Consider the following 13,997-nt stretch of genomic DNA (forward strand, 5'->3'; position numbering starts at 1 on the left):
GTTTGTGCGAATTCAGTTGAAAAGTGCCTGAGCAATTGAATTTTAAAAGTAGGATTTTTTTTAAATAAAATTCTCAGGAACACACACATATATGTACATATATATAAATATAATACCTAATATAATACCTTTTTATTATCAAATGAAATTAAATTAAATAAAAGAATTATAAAATTAAAACTTTTCTGTGAAATGTGCAGTTATCTTTTCTTAAAAATATATCAAAATTTATTTATTACTCTCAGTACTGACGAAATAATATTTCAGTAAGCTGATAGTGTATGTAAAATTAAATATATAACAATAGATTTATTTAGTGTAATACGATATCATTGCTAATTAGCGTCATTAAATTATGTAAATACGATAATGCTATTTATATCAAGTTCAGATAGTCATTAAGAAATTTGATTTCAGTTACGGATTATTTACTGTTGTTGAAAATGATTTAGTATTCCAACATAAATTCCTCAGCAACTATTTCAGGATATCATAAAGTAATTATGTAATTTTATTAAGATAGGGTAACATATTCAATCGTAGTTATTTATTAGTGGAGATGTATGTCTGTCATATCAAATTCGAATATTACAAAACAAGAAGCTATTTCAAAATTCATTATAATTCACATCTGGATTGTTTCGTTTTGTAATTGAAAATTGTAGTTAGACAAAAAATATGATTTTCTTCAAAAATTAATTTTCAGAGAATTCGTATAGAAAAATTAAAATTTTGTGACTCAAAATTCTTTTTTTTCAAACAATTAAAAATTTGCGCAGTGACAATTACAAAATTTTTGTTAAATAACTAATCAAAGAGTTTCACAGTAATTAGAAGAAGAAATCTTAAGCAAAGGGATAAAAATGAAATATAAAGCATGAAAAAGTAAGTTTTAGTTCTACTTATAAAAAACTTTCGTCACCGATCCAAATACGAAAGGCTGAATAAAACAGCAAAGAAAGCGTTGAAAACGAAGGAGGAATGACATGTTTTTACGAGATAATTAAACATAAATAAATAAGCGGATATAAGAACTATGTATGGTGGGCGAGAAACCAAAATGTTACGTAATATATAAATTAAGTAAAATATATTCGATAATGTGATCGAGTTACTGGAAACGTTATTAAGTAAATAGTTAGAATATTTGAAAATGTGAAATACCTTTCATAAATGTAAACAGTTAATGCACTGTTAAATATTCCAGATAAAATTGTAGTAAAAAGTACCGGCACTCCGAGTCCAGTACATAAATTTTCAAAATTTCAATATTCTAACCTTATTGTGTGCCGGAAATAAATTAAGCTTGTTGAGCAACGATTATTATTTACTTACGAATTAGTATGTGGGTACATTGCTATAAACTTTAAAATTTTCAGGTAAATTAAACGAAACTTTTCGAATTACATTGTAAAATGTGAAACTGATGCAAAACAAGGTGAAGCGAAAGTTCCTTAAAAATATAGTAGTCTAATATCGTTTCTCATTGCTGTAGATTTATTTTCATTGGATAGAAAACCATATGGTTTAGCTACTAAATAGGCAAAAAAGATTTAGATACCTTTTGTTGTAATCAGACAATTAAAAGATACTTTTCGATTTACGTTGCAAAATGCGAAACTGATGCAAAACAAGGTGAAGCGAAAGTAACCTAAAAATATAATAGTCTAAAATCGTTTCTCATTGCTGTCGATATATTTTTATTAGACAGAAAGCCATATGGTTTAGCCACTAAATAAGCAAAAAAGATTTAGATACCTTTAGTTGTAATCAGACAATTAAAAGATACTTTTCGATTTACATTGCAAAATACGAAACTGATGCAAAACAAGGTGAAGCGAAAGTAACTTAAAGATATAATAGTCTAAAATCGCTTCTCATTGCTGTCGTTTTATTTTTATTGGATAGAAAACCATATGGCTTAGTTACTGAGTAAGCAAAAAAGATTTAGATACCTTTAGTTGTAATCAGACAATTAAAATATACTTTTCGATTTACATTACAAAATGGGAAACTGATGCAAAACAAGGTGCAGCGAAAGTAATTTGAAAATACAATAGTCTAAAATCGTTTCTCTTTGCTATCGATATATTTTCATTGTATAGAAAACCATATGATTTAGCTATTTAATAAGCAAAAAAGATTTAGATACTTTTAGTTGTAATCAGACAATTAAAAGATACTTTTCGATTTTCATTGCAAAATGCGAAATTGATGCAAAACAAGGTGAAGCGAGAGTAACTTAAGAATATAATAGTCTAAAATTGTTTCTCATTGCTGTCGATATATTTTCATTGGATAGAAAACCATATGGTTCAGCTACTAAATAAGAAAAAAAAATTTTGATAACTTTAGTTGTAATCAGGCAACTAAAAATACATGGATCTAAAGTTATTTATTTGTTTAACAAAATCTAGACGATTATATATTAGATATCTAGAAGTATGAGTTGAATCAGAGTTCGGTTGGTCTAAAAGTATTTTGATTCAATGACATTTTGATGTAATACTTATGAACACTTTCTTATCAATTATTTCTGCAATTACTTTTTTTATTCAGAATTAGAAGTTTTAATCAAAGAGTGCTATTTTTTTTTTTTTTTTGAATAAAGAAATTTTGTTTCAATACAAACGATATCTGGTCAACATATGCAATCAAAATCATGATTAAAAGACTGCAGAAAAATACATTGTAATAATTAGAATAATTATTAACTGCTGCTAATCTCTATTGATAAAAACTTAACACCTTTAATACAAACCAAAACTTTGATACATATTAAAAAAATAAACTTGTGAATGATGTTGCAGTGATAGCCGAAATTAACTGTTATGTTTAAAGTTATCTTTAGAAAACTGGGAAATAAATATATGAAAACAAATTTTTGTAGAGCATTAAAAAAACATTTTGAGACTTTTCAATTCAATATCTTTTAATTTTTGAAGTAACAATATGTTTATTATTCATGAACAAAAAATTCTAGTTCAGCGATTCGTACTAGATGCACAGCTGAAATACGAAAATATAATTATAGAAATGTAACATACTGGAATATAATGTATGAAACCAATTACTCCAATTTTAGACAAAATACAACCAATAAGTTTTAAAATTTTGTTAGCTTTTTATTTCCCAAAACAACAATAAAACAACAACGAATGCATTATCATTTCTTTCCTTTACAAAGCAGTAAACTATTCAAATTTGTCCATGACTTATTTCTGCAGTTTCAAATTCATTTATGAACTAGTAATTTCTTTTTACCATATTATATCCTAGCATTTTGTACATCAGATTCCGAATTTAATATTTAGAGTACAGATTTTTCATTCTGCTATTTCCTTTCTCAAACGTACATAAAGTATAAAAATTACAGATTTTTATGGGAAATGAGCACAACAATCAAAATAAGTTATTATTTTAATCCAGTTTTTTTCTTTTAGCATTGCCTATAGTTATATTATTTTTATTTTAGGAACGAGTAATGAAGCTGAACCAGAATTCTCAGAAGCTATTCCAAACATTACGATTCCAGTTGGGCGAGATATACAACTTCCTTGCATTGTTGAAAATTTAGGATCCTACAGAGTAAGCATACGTGTTTATTATAATCTAATTGGAATTGAATTATTAATTTTTGTTCTTTAGATATAATTAGAACAATTAGTATCTTATTTGATTTTCTTTGATAATATGATATATTCTTGATATAAATGACAAATTCATTTTCACATTATAATTGATTCTTAGTACATGAAAATCCGATTGTTAGATCAAAAAAAAAATATTTAGGTTTATCATTTGATTTATTCTGTATATCCTACATTTTCAAAAAGAAATAATCTAATAAGACATATTGCACGACCCAAAAAAATCGTAGTAAAATTCATTTAATGTATGGTAATTTCATTTCTAGTAAAAAATTATTCTGATAAATAAAACCGTAATATACGATACTTAAACAATTCATTTGGTAATTTTTTCGTCCATATGGCTAACGTTTGCAGGGAATTCCGGTTTTTAAAATTATAATTCTTATTACAGCACATTTAGTAAAAAATATATAACCTAAAATATATTTTACTGAATAAAAGGGTTTTTATTCCATGCTCTAATAAAAAGGTTTCTTATGCCACGATGATAAAATTACGAAATTTTACCTCATTTATCAAGTTTCATCAACTATTGCATAAAACACATTTTATTGTTATTTTTACCAAAATCATTATCAAAACTCTTCAGTAATAATTACCGAGCTCTTTAGTGTCACGGTAAATCATATAATATATAATTATACCATTACACGGTAAATTATACCATATTGTACCATACCTTTTTTTCTCAGTATATAATATGTCTTCAAATATTTCAAGAATTAACATCAATTCACTTATCGGATTAAATGACATATGCTATATATATATATGTATAATAATATTTTTGTAAGCAAATTTTAAAACAAATTTTTAAAATTTTAATTAATTGAAAAAGAAAATAAATTAAATTTTGGTTTTGATCGAAAAGTATTTATAAAAGTATAAATTATCTAAACATAAAATCACTGAATATTAGACATAAATCAAACACTTTTTTTATGTATTCAGATATCATTAAAAATGATTTTATTTACAGCATTGCTTTGGTTCTTGATCTTTTACAATTATAGTAAATTTGCCAGAATTTATGACATGATATTTCTATAATTGTGTATTGTCTTAAAGAATAATTTGTATTTTTTAATGATATCGTTTATTTGTTACAAAAAAATAAAAACTTCAATGAATTTTACAATGAAAACTTCACGAAATCAATGCTTTAAAAAAACTTGAAAACTTGATTTATAATTTTTCATATTTAAATTTTATAAAAGTGAATTGTTTTACATCAATTAATATATTTTTGTTGTGAAATTTCCGCCTAGAACTATAGTAAAGTTGTTTTATAAATGTTAATATATTCAAACTAACTAAAACTTACAATTTATTCAAATTTATTACTAAAATATCACTCAAAAAATTTCTACTTTGTTGTCCAAATGATCATGCGATTTGTTAAATATTTATAATGTTGTAATTTAGCGCACTGAAAGATTCATCAATAGATTCTAAACTACATCAATGCAAAAGAATATTATTAACGTTACCATTCAATTTCATGATAAGACACATTTCCGTAATAATTCTGTAACAGTAAAGCTTTGTCAAATTACCCGATCTTTTGGTGAATTCAATATTTATCAACTCTATGTTTATTAAATCTTATAAAGTATCTCTTTCGGGAAAAATTTCAATAAGATATATACCCTGCGGTATTTTATACCAACAGAAACTCATTGGAATCCAATAGTAAGATATGCATTGCATAATTGTATAGTTAACTTCAACAACTTAAGCTAACTTCATAGAAGTAGTGAGGTCTTTTATTTACTTTTCATTCATAAGTTTGACCTTCCAGGACAGAAATCATTACAATGCATTTTATGCTCGAAAAACATTATTTTAGTTCTATTTCTAATTACATATGACTGAACGATGAAATTGGGAAGAATCTCCCAAAATAATAACACCCAAGGCATTTCTGAATCTCGATGTTTTTCAATATTTTGTCACGGTTCATTGGGAATTTCATTGCTCATTTCGCGTGGAATGATTTGTTTTTGGCGCAAAAATACCGAAGATGCAATAAGAAGAGAAATGCTGCTAACAATGCTGGAATTAATAAAAAAAGAAAAGGGTTGCATTAATAATAATGACGGCAGTATGACAAAATCGGAGACGGGTCTATCGAAGCGGATGTAATTGTGAATGGTATGATGGTGATGAGTTTCTGTTCTCAGCTGAGAGAAGCTGATGGTAATCTAGATCAAGCGAAAAGAAACAAAAAATAAAACTGAAACATAAATATATCCTTTTGTTATCATTTGAAAAGGAGAATATTGTAGTGTTAGAAAACTTTCTTATGTTGCATATTGTTTATTAAAATATTTTATATAAGCTAGCTATCGTTGTTAGAAATCTTAATAAAAGTAATTGAAATATTCTTTTTACTTAAATGCATGGAAAAATACTTTCATTGTTTGAAAACAGAATTTTTTAGTTATACAAAATAAAATAAAGAAACTCTAAACTTGCTTACGATATGCGTAGGGCAACGGTGGCCCAATGATGTGACCCAGTAGCTGCCGGTTGATACGATTTCTTCTCCTGGTTTTCAGTGACCACAGTTAGTCCGATGACCATAGGGCTAATTGTGGCGGGATTTCGCGGTTTTCTTCTCCTTGTAACGCATATGTGGATTTCTTCCATCGAAAGGTCTTCCCCGAGGACTAGTTTATTACAACGCTTAAAACAGGAGTTCCCTCGTCTTCTACGTTGTGTTCAAAATTACAGGACTACGGAGTTGAATATTGATAGTTGTTAACTCAGAATCGAATTGGCCGCTCAATACCGGTTACAAAATAAAAGTTTTAAAAAAATTGTGTGGAACTAAAAGGAACAAATTAAAATATTATTTTAAAAGAAATAATATTAAACTACTTTAAGTTTTTGTGTATGTTAATCTAAAGATTTGAAGAAGAAAAGTTTCTTTTATTTAAATTTAAACGTTATTTTGTAGCAAAGTGCAGCAAAAAGCCAACATTTAGAAGCAAATGTTATTTAAAAAGCATGTTTAAAAATATTGGTTGGATATAATTAATTGGGCGCCCTAAAGATTTATGGATTTTAAATAATATTTTCCTTATCCATAAGGAAGTTCTGTCACTTTTGGTTTTTAGATTACAATTCGTAAAAAAAAAGAAGAAAAAAAACGTTATATTGTTTTTTTTTTCTTTCAGAAACAAAACCGGCTTTAGCAATGGTTTTTGCGACTACTTAAAACTTTATATGTTCTTATACTTATTCTCATCAACATCTTTTGAGGTAAATTTAAAATTTAAAAGGGAAGAAAAAACTTAATTTAATTATAAAAATTGTAATAAGAAGGTTACTTTTGTTTTCGGACTCCGTTCGTACGAAAGAACAGTATATTCTTTTTTTTTCAGAAACGAAACCGGTTTTAGCAATGGTTTTATCGACTACAGAAAACTTTATATGTTCTTATATTTATTCTCATATTGATCAACATTTTTTGAGGTAAATTTAAAATTTAAAAAGGAAAAAAAACTTAATTTAAATATAAAAATTTTAATAAGAAGTTATAAAAATAAGCCTGTCATTCGCAGCAATAGCAAAGGAAGTCAGGTTACTTTTGTTTTCGGACTCCGTTCGTACGAAAGAACAGTGTATTCTTTTTTTTTTAGAAACAAAACCGGTTTTAGCAATGGTTTTATCGACTACATAAAACTTTATATGTTCTTATATTTATTCTCATATTGATCAACATCTTTCGAAGTAAATTTAAAAACGGAACAAATTAATAACAAACACGCGTATCAGCTGTAGTGTAAATATTTTTTGTGCATAAATAAAACAATACTAACGACATTGACAGTTTGCTTCAAATTTATTAAAAGTCAAAAAGTTTATATATTAAAATTAAGTCATTTCTATTGTACGCAAAACTTTTTTTTTCATATTATTTAAAGGAAATAATCTCGAATTCTATAAAACTATATAAACATTGTAATATATATTTTAAAGCATACAACGATGTTCATTCTTATCCCTTTCGTAACGGCAGTCCGTTTCGCTAAACGCCACTGCTATATATTAGTCATGTATGCTTCACTCTATATGTATGCTTCACCACTGCTATATGTATGCTTCACTCCTATATATTAGTATCCTGTAATATAATATTACCGGCAGAAGAAAATTGTTTCGACGTACAAAGCATATTAAGTGCATTCAAAATGTACTTTAAGGGGCATTAATCATATACAGGGCAATTGAATATTAACAGATTGCCGTTTAAAGCATATTGGGCCGGTTTTCAAGCGGTCTTGCGCTAACACCGACTAAATACGGCTCTCATTCATAAGGTGGCCACCTTAGGAACACGTATAAGATTGCCATTTTCAGTACATAAAACTATTATTAATCTTATAAATTTATTAAAATGAAAGTAAATGTGCTTAAAAAGTAAGAAATAAAAAATTCAGAAAATATTTCATGATTCAATGTTCTTTGATATTAAAAATATATATAATTAGAATAACTCCTTAACTGAAAATTTCTTCTAAAAAGTAAAATGTCTGCATAAAATGGCGGCGTATTGAACTAAACGATTCAAATTCAGTGACTTGCTTTGCACATGGATTATTTACAATGCTGTTGAGCCATATAGCAATTAAAATTAATATTAATTCTTTTTTGGGGAGGTGGTCTACCTAAAGAACAATGCCTACCTTTGGGTCAACTACCTTACCTTCTTTTCGAACAGTTTCAAATTTTTACCCCTAAAATATAGGGGGTAGCAGCAATCACTCAGGCAAATATGGTCCCAACAGCGTCAGGAGAGAACTCCAAAGCTTGGACCCATTAATGTTAATTTTACTTTTTCCGTATTCGCTTTATCTCGAGAACTTTTTAAAACAATTAAAAATAAAAGAATTACACAATTACAAAATTCTTTTATCCGAAAATAATTCCGGGCAAAAAATAACTTTTTGTAAATATTATTTTACTATTTTATTCAATAACAGTCCAGAATATTTTGAATTGTAAGGTATAAAATTTCTACATCATTTTAAAGAATGTAATTGTACATGGCAAAATACAAAAAATTCGAATTCTCAGAAACTGTTCAACCGAGTTTGCTCAAATTTTGTATTTTGCCAGTAAAATTACATTCTTTAAAATGATGCAAAAATTTTTTTACTTTACAATTAAAAAATTTTTCAACTATTATTAAATAAAATAATAAAAAAATAATAAATATTTTTAATATTTTTTTTTTGCATGGAATTATCTTTTCATAAACGAATTTTGTAATTGTCTGCAAAAAGTTTTCAATTCACTTAAAAACTTCTCGAGATATAAAGAAATACGCGAAGAGTAAAATTAAAATTAAGGGGTCCAAACTTTGGAGCGCTCTCCTGACCAAATATTGGGACCATATTTTCCAGATGGCGGTGACCCCCTATATTTTGAGGATTAGACATTTGAATGCGTCGAAAGAATGGTATGTTTGAGCAAAGAAAAGTTCGTTTTTGTCCCTTATTTCGTAACTTGAAATATCGTTAGTAATTAGCATATTTCGGGTTAACCCCTTGAGCCATCAGGATTAAGTCCTAGAACGTTAAAATCCGATCATTAGATCAAAAGTTATATAGCGTGATCCTTTTATTTTGCGCACTGTACAAAACTAATTAAAATATGATTTCTGTTGGGAAATAAGCTAAATTAAGTATGACTGTTAACAATAAACTTGTTAAATTGTTAATATGAACTTATTAAATCTTTGATTATTTTAAAAATGATACACACATTTATCTAAAATTATGTGATAGCGGAATATTATGTAAATAGTAAAACAAATGAACTCAAAAACTCTTTAAATAACTCTGTCGATCTGAATTAAGTTTGCAGGAATATACATGGAAATTTTCAGGCTTATACATTGATATGGATGGTATATTTAGTAGTTTATTCTATTTTTTCGTTCTTATTATTTAATTATAACAAAAAGTAAAAATTAATGCTGTTTTTTTTTAACCCGCCTCCACCACAATCGCCAATGTTTCAATCAGCCTTAGCGCTCAGATAAAATACTCCACATAGTCAAAAAAATCCGGGAATTTGCAATGGTTTTCCTCTTCATGTTACTTCATACAACTTTCCCCCTTCATGTATTGAGTGTAAGTTTCATTAAGGAGAAATGTTACCAATGTATGATTTATGTCTGCAGTTTTTTTTTAATTCAAATTTACTTATCTTCTGTTTTATATACTATTAGCAGGGTATCCGATATAAACCTACTGTTGAATTCTGGTTATGGATTATAGCAAATACCGTGCATACTACAATTCTATGATCCAATTTGTATCAGTGTACTGTGCGTATTCACCAATATTCTTTTATCATTTCCAAACGGAGAAAAAAATCTCTGTATAATTACTGTACTAATACATTTTGGGTTAAAAAAAAACATAATTCTGTAAATGAAGCCAGAATATATGGTATTTAAACATTTAGTAAGTTAATATAAAACTAAAAGTAAATTTAAATGAATAAGTGCTTCTTATGCCATGCCCTAAGATATCATGATAAAGTAACCATATTTTACTATACATGGAACATTTTAACACACAGTATAAAACAACATTGTTAATTTTACCAAAATCATCAAGAAAGTGTTTAGGTAGAAATTACCGTGCTTTTTGATGAAACCAAAAACAACGAAGCCAGAATCAAGGTAAATTTTACCATGTCCTCGCAGTTTTGACCATATTTTTTTCTCTGTGTAGAACTAGATTGTTGTTGAAAATCTATTTGTGAAGATCCAGTGAGGTGTAAGTAGTTAAATAAAATTTTATTACCTAAGGTATTTCCTACCATGCGAAAGGAAATATATATATATATTTTTTAAACTGAAGGAAATTATTTTCTGTAAAAATGCCTATGTTTTTGTTTTTTTTTTTGTTTTACTATTTATCACCTGTTAAGCAGTATCTGGTACCAATCCTTCTCTAATTTCAAATTCTTTATTCAATACATACTCAGAAATCTAAAGATATTTTTTTTTCAAATGCATACAATAAGACATTTTTTAAATAGTTAAAAAGTAAAGCTCTCCTTTCGGAAAGTTTAAGTAGCCGACCGCACGTGTATGGTGTATGGAGCTGACACCTTGGCAAAGAGGTACCGGGTTAGAATCTCGGTTAGAGACATCTATGCTCTTTTTTCTGTATTATATGTCCTTCTTGCTGTGGGTGTAATGTTAGCACACATAATATGGAGCTCTCTGAAAGAGTTGTCCCCACATGTACCCGTCTAATACCCAATGAATACTTAAGCGTTAATGTTGGGCATTGAAAAAGAAAAAAAAAAGTTTTGAACTATCTTGATTTTACTGTTGTTAATAGACACTCTTGATATTATATGTTGCTCTCAAAGATTTGTTGATGTAGGAGCTCTTTGTCTTGTAATCAATAGATGTTAACTTCTCAAATTTTCAATTTTTTTTTTAATTTTAATTTTAATTTTAATTGTACTAGAAATTACTCTTAAAATACTTTTTTATGTTAATCAAAATTGAAATTTCTAATTGAATTTTTATTTTTTGTTTATATTCTGATAATATTGAAATTGTATTATTTGTTACTTCTTTAAAAAAAATGTGTTTTTTACTGCAAGCAAAATTTTTTGAGATGCTTCTGAAATCTGCAGTTATCTTTTCAATATTATATGAGAAATTTTATGTCTCCCTTTTTATTTTTATTCTAATAACTTGCAACCTAAGCTTTAATACGTTTTTAAATTGCTATGTAATTATGCATAATAGGAAGTTTGGATATAAAAGAAAAGCTTTAAACAACAAGCACACGCTAGATTTTAATTATCTTCCAGACTAATAATTGGAAATTGCATCGTAAATTAGAAGAAGATAAATTTTTTTAATATCTAACGCACAAAATAATCAGTTTAGTTACATTTTCGAAAAGAAAATTTTTGAAGTTGTCTATCTGAATTATTTTTGACAATAGTTATTAGCATTTTTTAATAAACTGTTTAAATTAAAACTAGCAAAAATAAAAACTTTATAGTCATTTTTGCAAATGTGCCGTTATGCTATATTTTCATGTAATTTCATATTAGTCTTGTGACATAAAAATATTTAGTTTTCCATTCTTACCCAGTACAATTGTGGTGATTGGTACCCTGTGTCAAATTCTATGAAAAACATTTTTGCCGTAAAATTTCATACCGCAATTTTAACTTTAGAATTTTTACCGCAATTTTTACCGTAATATATATAATTACAGTGGTTCTAGAGTTTTACAGTAAAATATTAATGTGAAAATTATGTTATATATAACATACTTTTTACCGCAATTTGTCCAGCAATTTTTTACAGTGTACAACATTGTCCAAAATATTGGTAGTCAAGTAGCTTGATTTGATATATCTTGCAAAGTTTTATTCTGATACTGATATTTTCAAAAGCAATGTTTATTAAATTAATAGTTAGTAATAGAATATTTCCTACAGTATAAATTAAAAATCATGTTTATTTATTCAAATTTGGAGAAATCAAACTTTATCTTATAAAATAAAGTGCTTCCTTAATGCGCCATTGAGAAGCAGAGGCAATTTGGTGATCGATTATGACATGATGGTGGCTGTGTTGTGGTAACATCTTTTTGAACAGGATGAAATAAAAATATTTTTTTGGATGATATCTGCTTGTATTTTGTGAAGAATCTTTCTTGTTAAAAAGAAGAAGAAAACAACCGTGCAGTATTCTAAGAAAAATCAAGTCAATTTATCGTTGATATGACCAATATTATCATGCAAACTTTCTGAAACCGTGATAAGATGGTACGTGGTACCACGTTTTAGTTCAGATTAAATCATAACACTGCATAGTTATCAGTAATAAGGATACATTACATGGATATATGGTTCAAATTAACCATAAGAATTCATAAAATTTTCTATGGCGCGTTGCACCATTTTTTAGTTCATATTATAAGTCATAATTCCTCATAGTGCAGAACTTCCCTCTTAGGTTTCAGCAAATTTTCTGCTGCATTGATAAAATGATTTGTTGAAACATGTTTTATTTCAGGTTTACTCTCAATACCACGCATTGAGATTAAGAAAAATTGCCTTACACGATCATATGGTTCAAATTAACTCTAAGATTTCAGAAAATTTTCTCATTATATGATTACATCTAGATAAATATTTGTATCGACGCTCGTATATGACTTCGGTTACTAAGTAACTCCAATGAAGATATACTGTTCTTGTACATTAAGCAACGAAAATTAAAATATCTACTAAATTTTAAATATAAATTATGAAAATGATTTTAAAACCAAAACGATTCGCGATCGCAACGCTCGAGTACGCCATCTAGAGGAAGACTGAAAATATCGGACATTTGTTCCCACAAAGCCATTGGCAATGACGGACGCCATTTCATTAGCAGCAAATAAGAAGCAAAATTTCCCTAAGGAAAAGGTAGAACTTCTTGAAAAAACTAACCAGAACATGCCAAACATTGAAGCAGAACACGCCAAGCATTTGAAGAACAATTTCTCGATAACTTACCTTTCTATTACCAACAACATAACTTCCAATTTCATGATCACTTGCTGTTACAGATTGTGTGTATTACGGTAAAATAATTTTTTCTGTCTTCAATTCATTACAAATTAAAGTGAAATCAGCATTGCTTTCGTGATTCCAATGAATAAATAAGAATTCAGAATATGCACAGAACTGTATAATATATAGTTATAGAATATTGTTCTTCTTTAGAGAATAATATATATTTCTGTATCCATATTATTCGTAAAACAACAATAAAGAATCATCCGAACTACGTGAAATAGATTCATTTGTGCTGATTATTAATAAATTTGTATCGTTTTCTTGGTAATTATTTTTTTGTTTTGAAGAAATAATTTCAACTAGAATTCAGCTATTATGTTTTTAAGCTACATATTCAAATTCATATCGAGATCTTACATTTATAAAATTTTGATGTGTGGTATGTTATCTAAAAGTAATGAAGGGATAATCTATGCATATATTATTTGAAAATAAAATTTTCAAACGAGGAACATTTCATTTGGAATTCTGCGGATTTATAAAACAGGTGAGTGTTATGATTTTTATAATAAAAAATTGGCTTGTAAATATTTTTTTTTTTCTTATTTGATGATAGTTCTCTACAAAATGGTTTTTTACGTCTGATTAGGAACTATAAGAATATTAAAAAAAGGAACAGTATGAAAGTTTTTATTTCAGTGTAAAGAATTCTGAAAATCGTTTTTTATCCTAAGAATTCTTTATTTTCCGTTTTTTAGTTTATAATTTTTTGAT

The 13,997-nt window shown here is 27.2% G+C and overlaps 1 protein-coding gene across 1 annotated transcript in view; it reads left to right on the forward strand.

Moving 5' to 3' along the window:
- The window catches only part of LOC107453725 (lachesin), a 282,317-nt gene that overhangs the window by 177,675 nt on the left and 90,645 nt on the right, over window positions 1–13,997 (forward strand). The window contains exon 4 of the mRNA XM_071183280.2: window positions 3,476–3,588. Within this exon, the coding sequence (XP_071039381.2) occupies window positions 3,476–3,588 (113 nt within the window). The remainder of the gene's footprint in view (window positions 1–3,475; window positions 3,589–13,997) is intronic.

Source organism: Parasteatoda tepidariorum, chromosome 7, assembly GCF_982258835.1.
Source record: "Parasteatoda tepidariorum strain Cologne lab strain chromosome 7, Ptep-v5.0, whole genome shotgun sequence".
Classification (NCBI taxonomy): Eukaryota; Metazoa; Arthropoda; class Arachnida; order Araneae; family Theridiidae; genus Parasteatoda; species Parasteatoda tepidariorum.